Below are 25,014 nucleotides of genomic sequence, written 5' to 3'. Positions count from 1 at the left end.
CCTAACAGGATCCATGGCGAACCTCTTCTAGACGCTTTGTTGTTGTTTAAGTTGCGTTGGGCAGACGCGCCAACAAAACATCATGTGTGACGCAAACGTCTCTGTTTTGTTGGCCGGACCATGTTTTGCCCTACATATTGAGGGATGGGGGGGTCTAGTCTGCCGCCGCCTTAAGTATCCATCTGCCATGTTTCTGCCTTCTGAGCCAGGGGGTGGGAGATATGGTTCATTTTACAGTGCGTTTAACCATTTATGGTACCGTTGGCAGCATCTACGCTTTACCATTTGTGTCGGAAGGGCTTGAATCCTACATGACCAGTAATGTTATTTGTATTAGTTTATTTTCATCAATGAGTTCTGGTATGGTAATCATTTCTTGCGCAAATTTTTCGTTCTGTAGATAATTGGCGCCTCGGCGCGTACTAATTTGTCTTCCCAGTTGTAATGAGGCCGCGCTCTGCTGCAGTGCTTTTCCCGGGGCTCGTGGCAGTTTCATTTTCAATTTGACGTGAAGGTTGTCGTCTGTCTTATATGGACGTAATTTGCGAATTTAGGGATTAAGACAACGAGACCCTTCAATTGTTCAAAGACCACCGCATTGTTCCTTTAAATAGAGACTGTCCACACTGCGAGAATACTTCTGCTTTCAGACCGGAAATAAATTTGCTCATCACTTCCTCAACGCTATGGTTCGACGTTTCCCCTCCATCACAATAATTATTAAAACCCGACACTTAAATCCAAGGAATACCCAATATTGGATATTCCTTGCCTACTTTGAAGGAAGAGCCATACTTGGGCTGTGAACTATGGTACTGTAAATACCTAATTATATTGCTTCACCGCGCGGTTTTCAGGGCTTATAATGACTTGATCATGTGCCGACCAAAGGTTTTCTCGTTTGTATAGAAGAGATTGATCAGCTGTAAATTTATTTTAATGCTACACTTTGCTGAAGGTAATTTTATCGTGTTCTAGAACATTAGGCATACTGAGTGCCCTTAATCTTTCTTTTGGTAAGAGGTCATTAAAATTTAGTGTGTTAGTGAGACACGATAGCATTTTGCAGCTCTTGAGTTGTGTTGCATGTAAGAAAGATAGCAGCCTCAGGGTTAGGCAGTGAACCTAAATAGGAAACATAGCGGCCAGTTTTTGTGGATCACCTCACGTGTGACCGTTGTGTTCCCTGTAAAGAGCAAAGTACTGTAACTCGGTGGTTCTGAACCTTTTTACTACCACGCCCCCTCTAGGAATTGGTCCTTCCCTCCACGCCCCCTTGCATCTATGAATAAAATTCCCTCCCAGATTTTAAAGAAAAATGAAAAATATTGTGTTTTTAGTCTTTTTATTGTGTATAAATTAGTGAGATAGTTGGCACTGCTTCTTAGCTACTAGATCTTGAATGCGTGGTTGAATGCCAGAGAGAGCACAACGCAAATCCCCTTCAACGTTCAGCCTGTTTCTCTACTTGGTCTTGACAGCAACGAGCGTGGAAAATGCAGCTTCACATAGATACGTGGATCCGAACATAGTTAGAATCCGAAGAGCCTGATGTGAGATCAGAGGGTAAACAGGAAGGTACTTGACCCAGAACGTCTCAAGATCCAGTTCTTTGAAGTCTTCCTTAGCTGTGGAGTTGAACTTCAACTCAAGAAACTCCTCTTGCACTTCATCCGAAACATCAGCTACTTCACATTGAAATGGGTTGCTGATGAATTTCCAGGCTTCTCGCTTCTCATCTATCTCTGGGAAGTATCTGATGAATTCAGTTTTCAAGTCAGTTTGATGAGTGATTATTTGTTTCTTTAACTCAGAATCAAGGTTACCGTGAATGAGAGCAGAATCCAAGTTACTAAAACTGGCTGTATTTCCCTGCTGAATTCGACACTTCCAGAGGTCGAGTTTGGCCATGAAGGTTCGAACGGTGTCGTGGTGCATGATGATGTTGATGTTTTTCCCTTGTAGTTTAAGGTTGAGAGCATTCAACGCTTCGAAGATGTCCACCAGGTAAGCTAGAGATAGCTGAAAGCCTTCAGACTGGAACTTGTCATGGAGATCTGCCTTCTGCTTCGAATCAAGAAATATTGCTACTTCTTCTCGTAGTTCATAAAGCCGTCCATGTTTGCACTATCTTTCCCCAGAACGAGTTCTGCTGCACGGAGTATGCTTGGTTTTATGAGAAAATCTCCGATGTTATGACTCTTCTTGCTCTTTGTAATCAACATGACGATCTCATAGGAAGCCTCAACAACCTTTGAAGTTTGTTGCCGAAATGCCCCACTGCCGTCCAACTTAACTTGCTTCAAGGAGTGTCTTTTTGTTTCAAAGAATGCCTTGGGCTTGTCAGCTAGAGCAGGATGTGTTGTCCTCAAGTGGCGTTCCAAGCGTGAGGGCCGTATTCCATCGTTGCTCAGAGTTTTGTAACATATCACACACTGGGGGACCTCTGTGTCATCCTTTTGGAGAGACATGAATCCAAATAGAATATATTCGTCAAGATACTTCCGCTTCTTTGCACTCATTGCGAATTATTTGATGTGCAGTGGACAACAAATCTGTGAATAAGACATAAGGCACGTGTAAGGTAAGATAAACATCACCACGTGCTCATGAACACCACAACATCATGATAATCACAACCACATGATCAATAACAAACATATGATCGTAAAGTTCGTAAAAACTACAAGTGACTACAATAATACATGATCATAAAAAACACCATATCATTAATAAACATCACATGATCATAAACACCACATGATTATTAACAGACATCAATGATCACAACATGATCATAAGCACCACTACATGATCATAAACACCACCACATAATTATTAAGTAAATATTAACAAACACCACAACATTATAGTAAACACATCATGATCATAAACACATGATTATTAACAAACAAATCAATATCATAATAAATACAACTTTACCATAACCACCTGTTACCACCACATGATTTTAAGCACCACCAACTTCTGATAAAATACAAACGGAATTCAAAACTTGCGAATAACAAACAGAGCAACACATGCGTGTTCACAATTCACCAATAAACTTATGGCTGCTTACTATTTTTAGGTAAATATAACAACTGGGATAAAACATACCTCAACAGCCTTAACTGAATAAATGTGAGAGAAGAGGAATTATTGCCACGGACGTGTGCAGAAGACTGGGAGAGAACGGGGCTCACCAGTCACCAACGAGCAGTATACAGGTCCAGGACGAGTTAACCCCCCCCCCCCATGGGTTTCGAGGGATAGGGAGGGGGTCAATAAGTACAGAAAATGGTAAGCCCTAAGTAAAAAAAGTAGCCTATAGAAAACTAAAGTTATAAGGCGATACTTTTGCATTTTTTCATAAACTTCTCAATATTAGCCCACGCTCTTGTTAAGAGAATAAAAACTATAATTATAATTAGAGAAATTCCTACTTTTTCCCTAGGGCTTAAGACACCCCCCAGGTTAAGAACCACTGCTGTAACTCATAAGAAGTGGCGTACTGGTTGAACACACTTAAGAAGTGTATTTTGATTATGTATTATACAGTATACAATTTTTTGTTAAAACTTTTATATTAACAGATACGAAGACACGTTTTCATCGAAATTGTTAAGTTTGAAAATACTGGAAACGGGATATAACTGGAGTGAAACTACCGGTAAAAAAAAATCTCATTTTAATTCCGACATGCACATCCACGGAGTGTGAGCAAAAGCTATTGGTAGGCTCAGGGACGATTGCCTAACTCCTATGTTACCCTAGAATCTAGATTATTACTTGCGGTGGACTGTCCTCTGCCCTTTTGTTGATCTGGCCTAAACACATGTCTTGGGAGAGCTTATTTATGGAGAATCCCGAATATTTTAAATTTGGGTAAACGTCCCTGTATATATTACCCGTTATACGTCAAGTTTGATCTCCACTATAAGTCATTTACAAACCAGATTCTCGTGGAAAACGAGAAGTTATGAAACTTGTGTAGATTTGTATGTGGTTAGGGTTAGAATAAAAGCTCTTCATTTAATGGTTTTAGCCATACAGAACTATGCTAGTGGAACGTTGTAAGCAAATGCAGTGGCGGATCATCCTTGGACGTGCGGCGGCCGGATGTTTGTATATAGTATATACATTATTCCTTTGTTAAACATTCGTGTTATTACGCGAGCTTCCAGGAAACTATACCAAAGGTTAATAAACCTCTTACAGTTGTCTGTTAGAGTTCTGTCATCCAGTATCTGGTTGTAGAATCACTCTTAACTTATCTTAAGAACAGCACACAAGATGGCAGTCAGTATATTGTGTGGGTAATAAACTGAACTATTACAAGAACATAGATTTATTTTATGGCTACAGGCATTGTAGTTTTGCATGATGCATTGTGCAAATACAACTAACTCCATAATTCTATGATGTAAGAATGTGTAACTGCTGTATGAACCATAAAGATAACACACACACTCACGGACTAGTATTTTTCAGATCCATCTTGATTATTAGCGCATCATGTTGTGAAGCACCAAAATTTACAATAACTATGTACGGTACGTCACAAAATCTATAAATCCAACACGCTGTGTCTGACATGTTTGTTTATACAACTAATCTACAGAATGATCGTATTGTAACCAGATTTGCGACAAAGTAATATATTATTCTTAAGTCTTCGGATGAGTTCGTGTTTCAGCGAATTCCGATCATGCTTGGCAGTGTCAACTCTTTGAACACCAGAAACTTTGCCTTGCTAACGATGCGGGGAATCAGCCGTGCATTTTCATGTGCTTTATTCCCCACCACTGGCGAAGCGGGGAGATATACAGTAGAGTAGCCCACACCTGTTTGTAACACGCCATTGTCTTTGCATTAGCGTAAATGTGATTGGACTTCAACCAATATCTATGTTTGTACAATACGTTAATTTAAACGTGTATTATTTTATGCTCATTTGGTTTATGTTATGGTGAGTGACTTATGGTGGTATGGTGAATGACTTATTGTGGTATGGTGAATGACTTAAGGTGGTATAGTGGGTGACTTATGGTGGTATGGTGAGTGACTTATGGTGGTATGGTGAATGACATGGTGGTATGGTGAATGACTTATTGTGGTATGGTGAGTGACTTATTGTGGTATGGTGGGTGACTTAAGGTGGTATGGTGGGTGACTTATGGTGGTATGGTGAGTGACTTATGGTGGTATGGTGAGTGGCTTTTGGTGGCGTGGTGGGTGACTATGAATCTTTATTATAGTGAGTGACTACATTTATATGAAGAGATAAATAGTGTGTTGAATGGAGACACATGGAAAGAATGGAACGGGCTCACTTCAGCTAATGCGTAAAATAAAAAAAAAACGACATGGGCGTTTAAGACGCACTATAATGGTTTAGAATCCTTTCTAATTATTTTACTACGTTATTCATATCTCCTAACTAATGCCAAGTGATATTTTCCCTTTTCCCGTTTGAACAAATACAAAGGGCAGGAAGAGATCAGGCAAGTGTAGTTGTTAAATCGATTCACCAATGCCCACTAGCTATCTAGACTAGATCTTCATTCTCTAGCTTTTAGAGAATGAAGGTCGTTGAAGCAGGATGTTTTGAGCTGTTGGAATTTATGACAATAGCAGTTTATTTTACATTTACTGCAGTATTGTTTTGGCGTTGGTCAACTAGTTTGATACTGTTCATCTTTGCATTTTCACGTATGAGGAATATTCATCGTACGAACGTTTTGTGAATTTGAACTGTCGTGTGTAAGTTGACTGGGGCCAAAAGATCAGTGCTTAAGGATGCCAACATTCAGACATTTGAAGAAAGTGCTTTTGTCATAGTGTTTACTGTTTCATTGAGTTCCATGTAGTGTGTGTGTTTGTGTGGACCGTTAGAGAACCCACGGTCAGAGCCAGTGTCACGTGGACTGACACTAATACTGACCTCGGCTGTTTCATAAATGTGGTATGATGAAAAAAAAGTGACAGGGTGTTGCGTTTAAAAAAAATATTCAGTTTTGTTCCATACTGTATATATTTTTGTTGAAGTTATAGAATTGATTTGTAATCATTTATATATTTGTTTTCCTTAATTGGCCATAACGTGTTTATAATACACTTAAGTTGATCAGCCAGTGAGAACTGTCGTTGCCTGTGTGTGTGTGTGTGTACACTTGCAGGTATTAGAGAACGGGTGTGTTCGTACCTGGCGGGTTACAGGTGCCAGTAAATGGTTTAGGTACTACGTACCTAGCCCTGTGAGGTGTGTCCGTGTTGTTACTCGATCAATTTGTAGTAAACATTAGTACAAAATACTTAATATTTATTGTTGTGGTATTCAGCTGCATAGTAACTCATTAGCAGTCTACTGCGTAGCCAGTTATGATCTACTACGTGGACGAATTACGGTAATGGAATACAACCACATATTGATTCTTAGGGACAGTCAGCTGCTTATTGAGTTGCTGGGCTTCAGCTGTGTACAATTCATATTAATATTAAACTGCATAGTGGCTCATTACCATTTAACTTCAAAGTGAGTTATTTGATATTTAACTGCATTGTGAGTTTTTTATATTTAACTGCATTGTCTTGTTTATTATTTAACTGAATTTGAGTCTTCTCTAATTGATATATAATTACATCGTCATTGATTTTTAACCCCACTTGATGACTTTCAACTGCATAGTTTTATTGACTTTCAGCTGCATGGTGACGCATATTGGTATTTGCCTGAATGGTTACTGTAGTGAACCTAGTTGTCATCCCACTCGGGCGGATCCAGGAATATCAAAAGGGTGGGCAAAGTCGGGGGGGAGGGGTCCAAGAAGTTGTGGGTGGGGAAACATGGCGAGCACAGCGAGCCCACCCAGCTGGGAGGGTTTTGATATTGAAACACTTTATTTAGCTAGAAAAATACAGATACAGAGTCGATAATAATAACAATATTGACATGTCTGAGCCAATTGAGAACCTGAACTCTCTTAATGGCACCTGATATATACTGTACAGAAAGTTTTTTTTTTTTTTAATCTGGCCAATATCATGGGCATTTTGAAGCCATGTGCACTTGATATTAGGAGATATTGTGACGTGAATAGTAATTCCTTTTTGCTATACAAAAACGCATGAGTACAATACTGCGTTAAAGAAAAGTTTTAAGAATTTTCCGATGAAAAGGGTGTCAGGTCCCCCAGGATCCCCCCCCCCCCCTCTGGTTCCGTCCCTGCTACTTAGATGATTGTGTGTTTTATGCAGTTTTTATCCTTTTTAGTTACTTGATTGGGTTTGGTCAAGTTTCGTTAAATAGCATAAATCACGATCGTCTAAGTGGAATGTAATTAGTGGCCCATGGTAGCTTGTGACTATAGAGAAGTCGTTCATGGTGACTAATGACCCTTGGTAACAAGTGACTGTAGAGTGATTCATGGTGACAAGTGACTGTAGTGGAACTTATGGTGGCATATGACTGTATTCTCAGTGTAGTATTGGTAACTGTGGCAGTGAGAGTGATTCAGGGTGGCATCGCCGTGTATTGTACAGTGTATCAATGGTCTTCGGTCATGACCAGTAATCACGTTGCTCACTATAAATATAGGGCATCTGTGTTTGTAAATGGTACCTGGTTTATGAGATAATTGTGAACTTCATGGTTACATCCTGTGGCGTAGTGCCTCGTGACCAGCAGCAAGTAAGTAGCAGTGAATTGATGTCACTATTTATTGCAATAGTGGCACAGCTCGGGCGACTCGTGCAGGTGTATGAATATGCAGGTCAATGAGGAAGTAAATAGAGATGCGGTAACTGCCGGCGAGTGAGTTGATGTATGTAATAAGTGACGTCATGAATGACGACTTTAGAGTTCAGACTGCCTCAGTGCTTAAACGTTTTAGAAGAAAGCATTTCCGGAATCCGTGGCGTTGTTTAATGAAATTTTGATTATGTAATTCCACGTGGCCTTTACCAGTAAGAAAGGAAGTGTGTTATATGTGTTGGCATGTTGGAGGGGGCAAGAGTGTGGGGGGACGTGTATGGTTACAATAGTGATGTTCTGGGTGGGGGTGAACACATGTGTGACGGGTGAGGGTACTACGGGGGCCACCCAGGCCTGCACCCTTCACACGACCTCATCACCCCACCCGCGCCGGCCCCTACTACCCCCACTCTCTCTAAAAATAGCCATGTAATATTTGTTTCCGTACAAACACACATGGTGTACGCCCTTCCCTCTCACACACACCGGCCTAAGTTGGAGACAGCTGCTTCTCTCCAGCTTAATTAAAGTAAACTTCATCGGACTATTTTGGGTATGACAACTAGTAGTCATATGCATAACTTTTACTTTTATCCTCTTCACCAAAAGATCGGCTCGCTAGCCGCCCGGGCGATCGGTCATGTCTCAGGTAAAATATTGTATTGCTGTACTAGTGAAATGTATTTTGATTGCATTGGAAGACCGTAATAGAATTTTCAGTATAATCTGAGTTGCAGAAACCTTGTGCATAGGCCCGCTGCAGTTACCTCCATTCTTATGTACTTTTACTACTGTGGGGTATGAAATTGTTTGGTTCACACTCAGGATGGGATGGAGAAAGGAAACTCACAATGTGCTCTCTATATACATGTTGTATTGGATGTACAATGCAGCTTGGTGCTGGGAAGGCAGCATGGTTACAAGCGTGATGTAGAGAGAGCTGGTTGGTGAGGACGCTCAGAGAAGGACAGCTTGTGGGTCGCCATGCTCGCCAGCGGGAGAGAGGACCGCCAGGCAGGCGGAGGAGCGAGGGAAGGCCGCCAGGCAGGCGGAGGTGTTGCTGGCTGGTTGGTGGAGGTAGAAAGAGAGACAGATCACCACGAGGTCAGGTCTTAAATAGTGGGGGTAGGCGTGGCTTAGCAGTTGACCCCCGCTCCGTGGTGTATGGCGGCGCTGGTTGACCTAGACCACGAGGCATACACTGGGGAATTGGTGGGGTCGGCTAGGCAGCGACAAACAGCGTTTGTAGGGGAGAATTCCACTACACTACTTTTATCCTCTTCACCACTGATCGGCTCGTTAGCTGCTTGGGCAATCAGTCACGTCTGTGTTGCTGTTCCTGTAATAAGATAGTACTGGAAACAAGCTTCTCATGGCTTTGTCAGCTGTCCTTGGTCAAATTGACAAGAGTTCCCCACTGTCATACTTTTGGGATATGTCTGATGGTTTTATGAAGCTAGTGTCTTGATGTTTTCACAAGACCAAGGGCGGATCCATGGGGGTCCTGGGGGTCTGGACTACTCCTTTTCACCAGAAAATTCCATTACCTTTTCTTTAATGCAGTATTGTACTCAGGCATTTTTGGATAGTAAAAAATTACTTACTATTGACTTCAGAATATCCCCTAATATCAAGTGCACATGACTTTAAAATGGCCACAAAATGCCCATGATACTGGTCAGATTTAAAAAAAAGAAATTATTCAGGGGGTGGGGGAGCCTTGCAGCCGCCCCCCGAAAAAAAACAGCTGAGTGGGCTCGCTGCGCTCACTATGTTCCCCCCACCCACAACTTCTTGGATCCCCCCCCCCACTTCCCCTCCCCCTAGATATTCCTGGATCCGCCTCTGAAGACTGGTTTGATGTGCACATGTTAATCCGAATTCAGTCTGCCAGAGGTTGTTGAGCTGTGTTACAGAAAGTACGTAATCTCAACCTTGTGTTGATAATTCCCTGGATTGTGTTATTTAATTCTTTGTATGAGCAACTTGTCAAGGAAGAACCAGAGGCAGTATCAGTGCCAGTTGTTAATGTTAAGTCTTTGCCAAGCTATAAGGTGAAAGTCACATCACAATCAAAGTGCGAGTGTCAGACCTGAGGACTGGCAACCACAGTCCATCACTCCAAATGACGTTGGCTGTCTTTAGTTAATTTTTGCTACTGAGTGGCTCGTTTATTTTGCGCTTAATGTTTATTCTGTGGACAGAATTGAAAAGCTCTAAAATTACACAAAATATGTATGAAATTTGGCCTCCTTGATGGTTAGGTACACAATATAGAAGCAATCTGTATTATTTGCCTTATTTACCTAATGGCCACTCACTAAAGGTGGCCATGCCGAGGACAGGAAGCCTTTGTAGGATCCTGATCCCTTCATTGTTCATGATAGTTTTGTCAAGGGCTGTTTTGAATTCCACTACTGTTCTTGATTCCACAGCTTGGGCTGGTAGACCATGCCATAGGTCTACCAACCTCTGTATGAAAAAGTATTTCCTTTTATTCGTTCTGCACGATAACTTGACGAGCTTGTAGTTATGTCCTTCCGTGTTGGTGGTACGTCACATCACAAATTACGTAATGCTCTGGTATACATTTTCCATCCCTTTCATGATTTTGAATATTTTAGTGAAATCTACCCTATCGTGCTTTGTCTGAAGGGTTGTTAGTCCAAAAAACTGTGGTATTGTCTCAGGATTCTTGGTAAGGCATCTTTGTTAATCCTCTCAGATTGCAAATTTTATAACTCTAGGAACTCTGCTTTAGATTTCCCCTTTCCGAGTCTCTGCCTTCACCTGGTACTCCTACCCTCGGTTTCGCACACAAAATCCCTCCTGTTATCTATCTTCTCATGTCTTTTTGGCCAGAGTACACAATCTCTCTATTCTACAAATGTCCAGTATTTCTCTCATTGTGCAAATCAGTGTTAGTAAGTCTTTATATTCTCAGTACATTATAGCTTAATAGATCACAGATGGTAGTGAGTTAATGTGGAATGAATCCATAGATTATATCCAGTTTGGATGACAAGTTCTAACCTTTGTGTTTAATGTCACATACTTAGTATCTACACATTATCAAATTAAGGTGTAACGAGTATTTAATAATTACAAAGTGGTGAAATGGAATTCTCCTTTATCATCATCTTAAAGAGCTTGGGAGGGTGCTCTAAGGGGGGGTCCTGGTGGTCTGGAACCCCCCCCCCCTTTTCATTAGAAAATTCCAACCCTTTTTCTTTAATGCATTATTGTACTCCTTCAATTTTGTATCACAAAATTTTATATATTTTTCTAAATGTATATTTATTGCAGTTTATACTATAAAATCTTCTATATGTATATTATTGCTATATTACTTTTCCACTAACTTTCCTTGACAAAAATAAATAAAGGTGGGCAGTTGTACCACAAAAAGTTGCGGTGCAACTTGTGCCGCAACTATTTTTGGTTACGATGGGCAGTTGCGCCGCACATTTTTCCAGAGAGTTACGGAACTGGTTGCGGCACAACTTTTACAAGCATTTTCAAGCGCAACGCGCTAAATTTTTCGGCAGTAATTGAAAATTGGAATACGACCGCATAAACAAATGGGCATCCCTAGAACCGCGCATTACGAAAATTTCTGTTTCTGACGGAATGATTTAGCATTCACATGATACAGGTCGGGCAGCATATTTCTGAACTGTAAACCAGATGAGACCTCCTCCCCCCATCACTCCCACACTCCCCTTTCCTCGCTGTAGTTGCCAGATTTCATCTTTCACATAAACTCTAGAAACTAGTGTTAATGTGAAAGATGAAATCTGGCAACTATAGCGAGGGAATGGGAGGGAGGAATGATTCATATCATAACCAGTCAGGCAGTCAGTAACACTGCAGTTAAGGCGTCAGTTTCTTGTTGTTTTGTTTCTTGTTATTACAAGTATTATGGATCGTTTTGTGACGAGGAGGAGTCTGTGGCCGGCAGCAGTGATCCTGCCGCTGCCGACCAGGACATGGACACGGAAGTTGAAGTGACTGAGACTGTTGACAGCCAGTCCACTGAGACTGAGGCCAGTGGCAGTGAGGCATTGTTTTGTAATTTTGTAATTAAATATTGATAATATTAACTTTTTTGTATCAATTATATTTTGTTTTACTTGTAAGTACTGTAGGCAATTTTTTTTAAATTTAGTATGTTTATTTATTTATTTTTTAAAGTTGCGGTTGTGCGTGCGGCGAAACTTTTTGAAAATGGTTGCGGTGCAACTGTGTCAGCAGAGTTACAGTTGCGGAGCAAAAAAAAAAAAAAAGTCGCGCGTGCCCACCTTTGTAAATATCCTCCCTAGTTATAAAAAATAATATAAAGTTTGCATATCACCTACACGCTTATGTTAGGTCACTACAGTTGACCCTTCACGAGGTGTACCCCGACAGTTGGTGCCATAAGTGACCTGATCCGGTAGTTCACCACACCAGTTGACCTCGGATTATCAGCTCAAAGTGATCTGAGGGGCGGTGGGTTACGCCTGTACCTAACAGCTTCCGGGCCCACGATAGTTTGCCATACAGCAATAGCTCACAGGAGAGGTGTTAATTAAAGTGAAACGTCTGAGACTATTTCTGTTCACCGATCGATCATGTCTCTGTTACGCAGTGTTGGTAAGTACTGGACATGCACTGGATCCTGAATGTATCTGAACCTGCTCCAGTGTTGGTCAAGTCTGGCCTTGAAAGAGCACACACTTGGCGCTGTCACAACACTCTGGCAGGTTGTTCCAAGAGTTACATTGATTTACTTTACAAAAATGATTGCTTCACAGTTTATCGATTTCATTTATGTCAAAGATTAACACGGCCACCATCTAGGTCAAGTAATCGGATGGGGGCTGCACGTGTGTTTAGGTGATGTCCTAGATTAATAAGTGAATGTCAGTCACAGTGAGGTGGCAGAGTAGCTCAGTTTATTCCAAGAGTTCGATCAAAGAGGACGGAGCCGGTATCTTCGTACATTGGAATCAGTACAACCAGAACTCTGCTCTGGTGAAATTACATCATGTAAACTTATTGCAGTGTTGTGTCCTACCCCTGAAAGGAACATGCAAAAGTCAGACTATCAAGTTCTTGACAATGATTCACAGAGCACTTTGCAGAACTCATGCAAAGATAATGATGTAGGAAATATTGTAAGTGGTAAAGTCAAACTTAACTCTGTCTATTAATGACAAAGTTAAATACCTGAAGACACATTTTAGGCCATACACTGGTTATAAATACTAAAGTGAAACTAGTAAAAGGAAAAAAATGCTCCAGTGAAGACCTTGATATTTCAATCATCTTGGCTTGATAAATAAAAGTGGCTTGTATACAGTGATGTTACACCTGATGAATTCTGCAAGTATTGTGTTATCACTCCAAAAGATTCCTGCATGAATAAAACAGGAGCTTTGTTAACCAAGTCGTTCACCAACCTAAGCAAGGCCACTGGGAAAGATGACTTCCGAGATAGGCTGGAGCTACACTATGTCAGCTTCATCAGGACCCAACAAATTCAGTGACATATTTGGTATCATCTCAGAAAAAAACGAGCTATTTGAGAAGAACCTACACATATTGAGACTTAGTCAAGGCAAGATATTCCATTGCGAGGCCATAGGGATGATTCATCATCAAAATCTATAAACAAAGGGAACTTCTTGGCAGTGCTAGATCTACCAGCTGAGAGTGATAAAATACTGCAAGATCACTTCCTAATAGCAGGAAAAACTACCAGTGTACCTCAAAGATGGTGCAAAATGAAATTATCAAAATCATTATTGATTACACTGTTTCTGTCCTTAAAAAACCTCTCATGGATGATGATGCAGTATTTTCTATCATCGCAGATGAAGTTACAGATAAATTTGCTAATCAAGAAGTAGGAAGTTTGTTTAAGGTTTGTGGATCAAATAAAATCAGAAAACAAGGAAATCTTAATTGATTTTGTTCATCTAGAATGTGTAAATGGTGTGAGTATAACTAATGCTATAATTTCTTCACTGAAGCAGTGGTCTGGACATACATAAAATTCGTGGACAGTCCTATGGTGGAGCAAGTGTCATGTCATCAGGAAAGGCAAGAGTTCATGGCAGAATCAAAAGCCTAGTGCCAACTGCATTATACACATATTTAGTCATGTGTTAAATCTGAGCATTGCATCTTCTTACAGGGTTGCTTCCATCCATAACATGGTTTATTTTCTGAACAAAATATTTTTGTTCTTTGACCTTTCACCAAAATGACAAAGAATGCTGGATTGAGTTTTGGAGAAGAATACAGACTCAAGGCGATTATCCAAACTTTAAGAACTGTAAGACATGATGTGTGGAAAGACATACACGTCTTGATACTTTTCAAGAACTGTACTTTTATGTGGCTCTTACCCTGGATTGCATTATTGACCCACCATCATTCCCAGAGAAGTACAGAAGGAATGAAACTGAGGGTGTTGATGTTGATCAGATTGAAGATTGGTCTTGGGATCGTGATACCAGGGTAAAGGCTCAAGGACTCTTTATTCAACGTGGGGTCTTCTACCAACACCGTGGCTCTCCAAACTATGAGAAGCATGTTGGAAGTTCTTTGATCTCTGGCAACAAAACTACAAAAACGATATCAGGACATTTACCAAGTGTCAGTCCTTTTTGTATCTGATATCTTTAGTCACAGAACATAGATCTGAGTGTGTGTAACTCTGGTTTTAGAGGCAGAATGCTGACCAGTTGCCGACCAGCCTGCTTAGATGACTTAAGGTGGTGGATGGGGATCAGTTTCCAAATATTGCCATCCTGCTTAGAATAGGATGCACAGTACCAATTAGAAGCTGTGAAGCAGAAGATTATTTAGTGTACTTGGAAGAACAAAACATTCCTGCGAGCCACCATGTCAGAGCAACTCATTGGCCTCCTGCTGCTGCACCTTCACCAGAGCTGTGATTTTGGCATAGATGCCATTTGCCAAAAGTTCTTTCAGAAAAATTTCCGAAGGATGTACAGTATTATGGTTCTGTACTTCATGACTAACTTCAATTTTATTTCTATGTAATAATTTGCAAATTTCTCTTAAATAAAAGAGTAGTATTGTGCTGTACCTTTGTTGAAACTGTTCTTTTATTCTGAATGTCTTCCACTTTCAGTTATAGTAAATTAAGGTAAAATGTAATTACTATTGACCTCAGAATATCTCCTAATATCAAGTGCACATTCCCTCAAAATGCCCATGATAATGGTCAACTCTTGAAAATATTTTTGGAGGGCTTATAGTGCCCCCCAATCAGGTGGATGGGCTTGCTGTGCCTGCCATGTTCCCCCACCCACAACTTCTTGGACCCCCCCACCCCCCTTTTTATATTCCTGGATCCGCTCCTGTGCCACTTCACGTGCTGAAGAAAATATATTTCATCTTGTGTTTATCCGAAGAAAAATTGAGGGATGGCGATTCAGAAATCTTCCTATTGTTCTTCAAGTTTGGTTGTAAATCGTAAACATACTTTAGGTAATGATCTGCTTGTATTTCAATAGCTAATGTAATCAACTGTGTACAGAACCACTAAATATTATCCATTAGCTAAGTATTACTAATACAGGTACTTATCTTATGATTACTGTACTGTACAATATTTGGAGAAGGTGGGCAGGTTGCTTTAAGCTTTTGACACAGTACTGTACGGTATTATACAGGACGATCAGATTACCATTCATGGGTGAAATTGTAACAATGTTTGGGTGCGTCTTTACTAGCACTCAATATTTTCTATAAGTTGAAATACATTTAATTATCTCTATTTAAACCACTTAAATTGCTGTGGCTTCAATGTGAAGTGAAGAACTTAGGTTGGTTACAGTGGGAACCTTTAACCTCCACATTGCAACCAATTTCACACTTTTTACCACCCATAATGATAATTAATATCCTCGCCACCACCCATTTCTTTAGTCAGGTACTGGGTAGTGTGCTTCACATCTTGGTGAGGATGCATTTTACATCTAACTTTATCCTTACCGGTATTGCCATTTGCCAGCTTACTGGCCGGTCGGGCAGTTGGTCACTTCTCTGTTTTATGTGTTTTTTCTTCTCTTGGGATATGGTTAATATTTAAATGAAAACAAAATAGCCTGTACTGATTTTGTCCTTTTCAGTAAATTCTGGAGGTGATTGTGAAACTGGGGAAGGCCATGAGAAGGCGGAGACAGAAACTCAGGAAAAGACAGAAGGAACTACTGATACAGATCATAAAGATGAGTGCAAAAATAAAGAAGACAAAGGCAAAGATGACAAAACTAAAGAAGACAAGACTAAAGAAGACAAGACTAAAGAAGACAAGACTAAAGAAGACAAGGATGGATCACTATCACAAGAATATGGTTTCACAGTCAAGATTCGACCCCCTACCGGCGACCCCTTCGAGATCCAGGTAGTTATGTTTGCTATTGTAATGTGTGAACAATAAACTACATGTGGTGCAATCCATAGATATTGTTCCCATGTGTGGTATTGGGCCAAAGTTATCGCCATGTTACCACTATTTTCAAAAGTTTTACCAATGAATGATGCACACATTTATTGTGACAATGAAAGAATGATTTACTGTCAGGCATAGTAACCAAAAAAAGGGGGGTGGGGGGAGGGAGATTGAGGCAGACTAAGCAAATGTTTTGTGAGACCATCATAGGGGCAAGTGCATTTGTAGATTCACTCTCTCGAGTGTCTATATATATTTTTGCTTTATTTACTTTGTTGCAAATAGTGAAGTCTGTTTCATTCAAGTTTTTTCCTGGGATTTCTGTATTTTTAGATATCAAAATATATGGTGCTATCCTGATGGCAGATGGCTAGTGACCATGGCCCTTCACTGTACAGTACCTGTAATTATCAATCCTTCCAGATTTTTTTATCTGCTGGATCTCCACTTTTGATTTACTTCATCCATCCCAATCTCTGGCTTCATCTGGCCCTCCTACCCTTAATTTTACCATTTATTGTCTCTATTATCTGTACTATGAATTTCCTGTACAGTTTTTTTCTCAATGCTCTTCATTTATGGGCAAATTATAAAATATGTTAAATGAGAATGTGTATGATGCTTAGTCTAAAAAATATACAGTGGTCCCTCAGTTAACGAGCACAATCCGTTCTAGAAGGTTGCTCGTTAACCGAAACCATTGTTTCAATGGGTTTTTGGGTAATTGGTTCCAGCTCACTGAAAATTGCCTAAATTCAACAAAAAAGGTAGAAAAATACACTGACTTTGAGGTGTGTATGTAGGAGGCTCCTGGATGATGATGATGATGATGATGATGGGATTTAGAATGGGGGTGGAGGAGAAGGAAGAAGAGAAGGCATTGGGGTGGAAGAGAAGTCACCCCATTGGCGCCATTTCACCCATAACATTTTAGTTCTCTTGGTATAATTCAAGATTATTTTCTTTAAATCAACACTGCACTGCATTATATATTGTCAATATGTAAAATATATTTCATAATGGCCAATAATTTGCTTGGAAACACAGAAAAAAGCATTTAGTTGGAGAGTCTCAAGCAAGATGTTACCTCCACTGAAAAGACACAAAGACTGACGCCTGTATGGTGTGTTGAGAGGCTGGATGGCGCGCATAAAACAAGTTTCATTACCTTCATTTATGTTCAATAATTGTTAAAATGACTAAAAAATTTAATATTAAACTTTTAAAATTAGTGAATAGTATAAACTTCTTGATATTTGCTAAAATGGTAAGGAATTTAAGCCCTAGAACCGGTTAATGTATTGGCAGACTAATACTACAGCTGGTGGACCGCCAAATGCAAGCGAAAACATGTTGAGGTCGGCTCGTAAGAAACTTATGGAAGGTAACTCGTTAACAGAAATCTCGTTAACCGAGGGACCACTGTACGGTATATAAAATTAAGGATTTATTGTTTTTATGCCAAAGAAATATTTTTGTCATTGGAAAGAAGTCAGTGGGAAGACCTTTCTTGTTTGATGTAGTAATCTTGGAAGTCCTTTACTGTATAAGACAAACAGAAGGATTGAATTCCTTTTAAAATGTGACTTTAATTGTCAATATCAAATGAACTTGTATCCACAAACATAACCACCAGGAACATGTTTGGCCACAATCTGTCTGTTCCACATGCAGCTGCTTATTGTCACTGCTCATGCCTTGCAAATTCAGACTAATTAAGAGATGTGGACAAAACTGTGTAGTAGTGAAAGTATTACGTAGGTGTCTTTTCATTCAAATCGCGTGAATTATCATTTGTCTCCTGCCAAGACAATGATGTAACACACTTGAATGGTAAGAATTGGAGGATCAATTGTCTAGCCACATTGCATCATATCAATAAAAAATGTAGTTAATTATAAGATTTGCTAAAAAATATTATATTATCAGTATATATACAGTTAACCCTCACTTTACGCGGTTAATGTAACCCGGAGGGTCCCGCGTAAAGTGAGAAACGCGTAAAGTGAATAACATAACATATGGGATTAATTGAAATGGAGTCCGGGCCGATCCCCAAACTCCACTTTTTGACGACACACAACTATGTTGTAGTAAAAATATTATCTTAACTTTATGATGGTATGCACACACAATTAATACCGTAATTAAGAGAAATATCAATAATATTAGGTTTTTTAACACTTACATTAGTAGAAAAAATGGCTGGGCACACGGGGATGGGCGGTTGGTTCCGAGGCAGAGGGCAGATTATTGGCCCTCACCTGTGTCACTTGTATCAATTGTATCACTATCCACCACAGAGGCTTGCAGGGCCTCTTTGTCAAACTCCCCAAAGTCCATATAAGTCCATATCCTCACCATAATTATCACTATCACTGACTTGGGGCGGGTGAAGAACTGGTAATGTTTTGATGACTGGGCGACCTTGTGCGCACCATGTTCGCGCCGCTTACACAACATGGCGGATGGCGGGAGGTTTGGATCCAAAAATGGCGCGGCTCGCCAGCCGCTCTCCGCATAAAGGGGTACACGCACCGCGGAATGTGAGCATCCTGGGTTCCGGCAGGGCACCGCGTAAACGTGGAAACGCGGAATGTGGGACCGCGTAAAGTGAGGGTTAACTGTACTGTACAATATTCATTGGCAAACTAGCATTTACGCTGGTCAGATACTTAATGTTGCCAAAATTTTGTTACTAATGATACCATGCCATGCTGTGTATATAAAAAAAGATTGACCAACAACAAAAAGGGAGAGACAGACAGAGGGAGGGAGGGATGGATGGATGGAGAGAAAGAAACAGATTCAAGAAAATAGGAGGAGGGGAGCAAGACAAAGAGGAAGGTGAAAGTATTTAGAGTTAGAGAATAGAAGGCCATGGAAGAACTAAGAGAGGGAGGGAGAAAGAGAGATACAGTGAGGAAGCTTATCTGTACTCTACAAACAGAATTTTGCAAAAAGGTTATTACCACAGTTGTACACACACACTACTACTACTACTTTAATGTCACTTGGAATCGAGTATGACAATCATCCAGCTATGATACAATGATACGAGTTATTAGGGATGTCACCTAGGTTGGGGAATTTTGAGGTGACCAAAGAGACCGATACGAGACCCGCAGCGTTGTTCACATTTGTTGCACATGTGGAGGGCTTCTTCTGCTGCGGGAGGGGCGGTGGCAGCGTCTTTCCGGCTTTGGCGCTTATCTACCTCGGTTTGCAGTCGGGCTAACTTGAAAGTATTGACACCTTCTCGTGTGGTGCTCCTCCAAGCATTACGATGTGAAGTATTCATGTCCCAGATGAGGGGGTCGATTTGGCACTTTTTCAGGTTTATCTTAAAACTATCCTTATACCTTTTCAATTGCCTGTCTGGTGTTACGTTTACTATTCGTTAGGTGACTGTAAAGTAGCTGCTTTGGCAGTCTACTGTCATCCATGTGGGTAACATGGCCAGTCAACGTAGTTGTTCATGGATAATGGTAGCCTCGATACTCATACAGTTGGTGTCAGCAAGAATACTGGCATTTGTTCTCTTGTCTTCCCAGCAAACTCGTAGGATGGAACGTAGATTACGTTGGTGAAAGTTTTCAAGTGCCTTGAGGTGCCTCCTATGTGTGTGTGACCCGTCTCACTGCCATATAGCAAGGTGGGGAGGACCACTGCTTGATATACGTGCAGCCCCTGTAGATAATTTGAGCTCCTTACAGCTGAAGACACGATTTCGGAGTCTGCCAAAGGCTTGAGATGCACATCTGACCTGATGTTGAATCTCTTCATCGATGTCTGCGGTGGTGGACAGGTGGGAGGTGAGATACTAGAAAGTGGGTAACATTAGAGAGGGTATTACCATTTAGCTGGATGGATGGTGGATGTGTGTGTGAACCAGGGGCATGTTGAAAGAGAATCTAAGTCTTAAGTACATTCACCTCATGGCTGAAGTGTGCATACTCCTCTGTGTCGGTGTTCAGGATCTCCTGTAGGTTTTGTTCAGTGTGAGCAACAAGGGTGAGGTCGTCTGCATACTGAAGTTCAGTAATGGAGGTTGCCGACACCTTTGTTCTTGCCTGGAGTCGTCTTATGTTGAAAAGACCCCCCTTCACCCGGTACTCGATGTTCACCCTGCTGGCTAAATTGGCACTGGCACGAGTAAGGAAGGCAACCAAAAAGATGGAAAAGAGAGTTGGTGTCAGTACACACCCTTGTTTAACCCCTGTTTGGATGGGGAAGAACTTTGACTGGGTGCCGTTGAGCAGGACACTGCCGTTCATACCATCGTGGAGTTGCCTCACATTGGCGATGAATTTTGGTGGGCAGCCAAAGGGCTTCCCTTTTGGCCGAGTCGAAGACCTTGGTTAGGTCGATGAAAGCCATGTACAGGTCACGATGCTGTTCTCTGCACTTTTCCTGTATCTGGCGGGCAGCAAAGATCATGTCAGTGGTGCCATGTGATGGTCTAAAACCACATTGAGATTCTGGGAGGAAGTTTTCCGCCTCAGGAAGAAGTCTGTTGAGGAGGACTCGGGCAATAATCTTGCCAGCTATAGACAGCAGAGAGATCCCTCGGTAGTTGCCACAGTCTGACCGGTCTAACCTTGTTCTTATAAATATTGACAATGGAGGCATATTTAAGAGCTGTGGGGGGGGGGGATTTCCTCCTTTTCCCATATATTCTCCAGGAAAGAGTGGAGACGGCTGGTTAAGCAGAGGTCCTCCTGCTTTATACACCTCGGCTGGAATTTCATCAGGCCCTAAGGCTTTTATTTTCCTCTGTTTGATGGCAGTAGCTATCTCATCCAGGGATGGAGGATAGCTGAGGTGGGTCAGCTCTGGATGCCGAGGGACCTGCTGGGTAGTCAGGACATCCACATCGGTGTTTCGGTTGAGCAATGAATGGTAGTGCTCTTCCCAGCACTGAAGGAGGCCTTCATCGTCTTTAATTATGAGTTTACCATCAGATGAGCGGAGGGCGGCTGTGCCATGAGTGACTGGCCCATAAAATGTTTTGCTCATCTTGTGCTGATCTGCAAGTTTGTGCTTCACATGCTTTATTTTTAAGTCCGTCACTCTTTAGATTGTGAAATTCTCGCTGGGCTGCCGCTTTCTTCTTGCGGAAGGTATCGGTTTTGATCCGAGACTGAGGGTTGTTCTTCCAGTAAGTAAAAGCAGCTTGCTTATCATCGATGAGTACTTTGATTGCCAGGTCATTTTCATTAAACCAGTCCTGGTGTATTCTTTTGATCTGGCCGAGGGTCTCTCTGCAGGTTTTTGTCATAACAGAAATATATTACGAGTGTCCCATTCTGCACTGGGATTCACATTGTTTGCTGTCGAGTGTTTATAAGCCCATGTTCAAGATGCTCTCTGAAAGCATGTGCTACCACTGGATCCTCCAGATGCTTAGTATTTAAACCTCTTCTGGAGGCTTGCTGCCTTCGCCGTTTTCGGGCAACGTGAAGTGAGATCTTGGATCTGACAAGTCGATCAGTGTCACAATGGTGTGAGCCACGTATGGCACGGGTGATGACGACATCTCGATGATCTCTCTCTGACAATGATGTAGTCGATGAGATGCCAGTGTTTGGATCGTGGGTGTTGCCACGAACCCTTGAACTTGTCGGCCTGCCTAAATAAGGTATTGGTGATAGTGAGGTTGTGTGCAGTACACTTGCTGAGGAGTAGGCCATTGGGATTACACTTGCCTAGTCCATTTCTCCCTATGGTTCCCTGTCAAATATTAGCATATCTGCAACTCTGGCATTGAAGTTGCCAGGGAGCACAACCTTGTTTTCTCTGAAGATTGAGGTTTGCACTCTGTCGAGGTTGGAGTAAATGGCCTCCTTGATGTCATCCTCTTCATCCAGTGTTGGGGCATATGCACTGATGAAGAAGGCATGACGTGAGTAATTCAGTGGGACTCAAAGTGTCATGAGGTGCTCGTTGGTCCCAATGGGCATTTCAGTTAGCCTGTGTAGGATGCGTTGGCGGATGGCAACGTCAAATCCATAAATGAGGTTTCTCTCCGTAGCAGGCTTGCCCTTCCAGAAGAAGGTGTAGGCAGATCCCCGTTCTGTAAGTTGGCCCTCATCTGGGAGCCGGGAATTACTGATGGCTGCTATGTCGATGTTATACCTAGCCAGCTCTTTGGCCACAAGGGCAGTTCTTCTTTCAGGATGAGCATTTGTGCCAGTATCCAGGAGGGTCCTGACATTCCATGCAGCAACCATAAGAGGTTGAATGGATTGTTTTTGATTGGATCTGTGATTTTGGTTTCGTTTTCGACCACATAAGGATGACCTTACTGGGTGTGGTTGCCCAGTTAGGTTGGGTTTTTAGGCAGGCTATGTTTAGGGCACCTTTTTTCGCTCCCTCCTCATGTGGGGTGAGCAGAGTGGCTCCCCGAAAGGGCTGCTCAGTTGCACAGACAGGACCGGATTGCACTGCTGCCTAGGTCACAGTGCATAAACGACCATCTTATCTGTGCCGCCCATGTGCAGAGTTGTGACTAGAGACTCCCGACAGTCATCCCTGCCTGTCCCCGTAGCCATTCATCCATCGCCATAGGACTTTTGGGGGTATAGGGGGGGGGGTGATGATGATGAGGTATGATGAGCTGGGTGATGGCTGCTTGTGAGTTGATTTATGTGGTGAGACAGGAGCACAGGCTGCAATCACACATCTTGGCTCTCCCTTTTCCTGATCCAGTGGTGCAAGTGTTGCAACGACGGGGGAGAGGGAGAGTTGCAGTGGACTGCCGATTGCCCAGTTTGTTGGGTTTCGCCTTAGTAGCCTGTCCATCATGCATTGCCTTCGTCATCCGGTGTAGTCATTGGGTTCCTTGGTGGTCACCTCTTCTGCCTACACCGCTGTTGGGGTCTTGTTGGAGCCCTGTAAGCATGTCTGCCTGATGCAGGGGTCCACCGCAGATTTTTTGTTTGGGGTTTACTCCTGTAGTCTTCTACCTACCAAGGTATAAGGTATGGTTGATGGTGATGTGGTTGTTGGTGGCCCAGTTTTGGAGACTTCAATATATCCTGGAGAGCAGTGTAATCATGAGTCGAGTTGTTCACACTGATCCCAATGGTGGAGTTGTCGACATATTTCCAGCAAACAGAGGTTTTTCTTAGGGCATCATTGATAAGCATAAGGAAGCAGAGTGGTCCCATCTTGGCGCCTTGGAGGGCGCCACAGATGAGTGAATTGAAAAATGGAGGCAGCCCCTTGAAAGCGTACGGCCTGGCGTCGGTCACTAAGGAAGTTTGTAAGCCATAATATAGGACTTCTTCGAAACCCGGGGCCGATAGCTTTGTTGATGGTTAAATTGTGGTTGACTAGGTCAAATGCTTTGGTGAAGTCAATAAAGGCGACATCCACAGATGTCTTTCGTTTTTCCAGATGGTGGTATTTGTAGTTGAGAAAGCTGACAAGAACAGTGAGCAGTTGAGGAAGTTTTCATATTGCCAAATTGCTGAGGATCTATGGCGCCTGCAATATCAGCATAGGCCCAGTCAAAAGCAAAACTTTTGCATATTAAGCTGGGTATTGGAGTGATGGCAATTGGTTTTAGTTCATTTAATGATATGTGTTGGTTGACTTGGGCACATGAGAGGTTGTCCAGTCAGCTGGGCATCTTGCTTGGCTGAGGGAAGCATTGATGATGGAGCAGAGGGGTTTACCTAGTTCCGGGGAGTTTCATTGGTAAGTCAATGGGGGTAATGGAGTGCTTTAGCTTCAGTTTGTCCAGATGTTTTGCTACTTCAAATTCTTCCACTAAGTCGGTGCGAAAGGGGGCTGGTAGGTAAGTGGGGAGACTGGTTGTGTCAAGCCTGGGGAGTTTCTGGCATATAGTTGCAAAATGGTTGTGTGCACACATGCATGCATGCACATGAAGGTCTCTCATATTTATAGATTTCTTTATATCAGTTAAACTAATTTCTTTGTATTTACCTTGTATATAAGGTGGAGCTGACAGAGTATTTTTCGAAACTAATCATTTTGTTTCAGATTTTTTAACAATTCATCTACATCATACAAAAAAATAACTTATGAATGATCTGCAAATCAGGTTAGCAGCATGGAACTGGTATATGAGATTCACCAGCTCTTGATGGACCGTGAGGACACCTGCCACCGCACATGCTTCTCCCTACATCTGAATGGCCAGACTCTGGATAATTTTGCAGAACTCAAAACTATTGAGGGCCTCAAGGTAAATAGTGCCTTGGGAAAAATTCTAAATTTGAATATTTTTTGCATTTAAAGTATTAATACTACAGTACAGTAACTAATTTTCTTTTGTGTTTACCATCCCCATAAAGTTTCTTGCTTTTCCAAATGAAAATGTTTGTTGACCACTTACACATTAGAACTTATTTGGGAAACTTATCTCACCTAATAGCTATCTTAGTAATCTTTCACTCACTTAGTCTTAGGTTCAGATATACTGTATATGCCTTGTTAACATGCAGTTTACAGTATTTTTTTGGGGGTATTACTTTTCCTTTGGCCACATGGGAAAGAAGTTTTGAGCAGTGTTTTGACGTCTGAATCAGTTTGTGTTAAAACTCACCTTATTTGTGTTAAATTTACATGTACAATGAAAGACAAAAGTTGTGTCGTGAAATTTGGTGAAAACATATGGCGAAGGGCTAAACCTTTGGTGCGCTCTGCCTTGTGGAAGGGCTCTCATAATGTTTCATTAGTTATATTTAATCTTCGGACAAAACCGCGACACAACTTTTGTCTTTGATTGTACATGCCTTAAGTGTTGTTCATTTCT

The 25,014-nt window shown here is 41.6% G+C and overlaps 1 protein-coding gene across 1 annotated transcript in view; it reads left to right on the top strand.

Moving 5' to 3' along the window:
* The window catches only part of LOC121872633 (clustered mitochondria protein homolog), a 50,473-nt gene that overhangs the window by 8,918 nt on the left and 16,541 nt on the right, over nt 1-25,014 (top strand). The window contains exons 2-3 of the mRNA XM_042375550.1: nt 15,907-16,181; nt 24,301-24,444. Of these exons, the coding sequence (XP_042231484.1) occupies nt 15,907-16,181; nt 24,301-24,444 (419 nt within the window). The remainder of the gene's footprint in view (nt 1-15,906; nt 16,182-24,300; nt 24,445-25,014) is intronic.

The sequence above is a fragment of the Homarus americanus genome, unplaced genomic scaffold, assembly GCF_018991925.1.
Source record: "Homarus americanus isolate GMGI-L3 unplaced genomic scaffold, GMGI_Hamer_2.0 scaffold39155, whole genome shotgun sequence".
Taxonomy (NCBI): domain Eukaryota; kingdom Metazoa; phylum Arthropoda; class Malacostraca; order Decapoda; family Nephropidae; genus Homarus; species Homarus americanus.
This window is presented reverse-complemented; position numbering and strand designations above follow the sequence as displayed.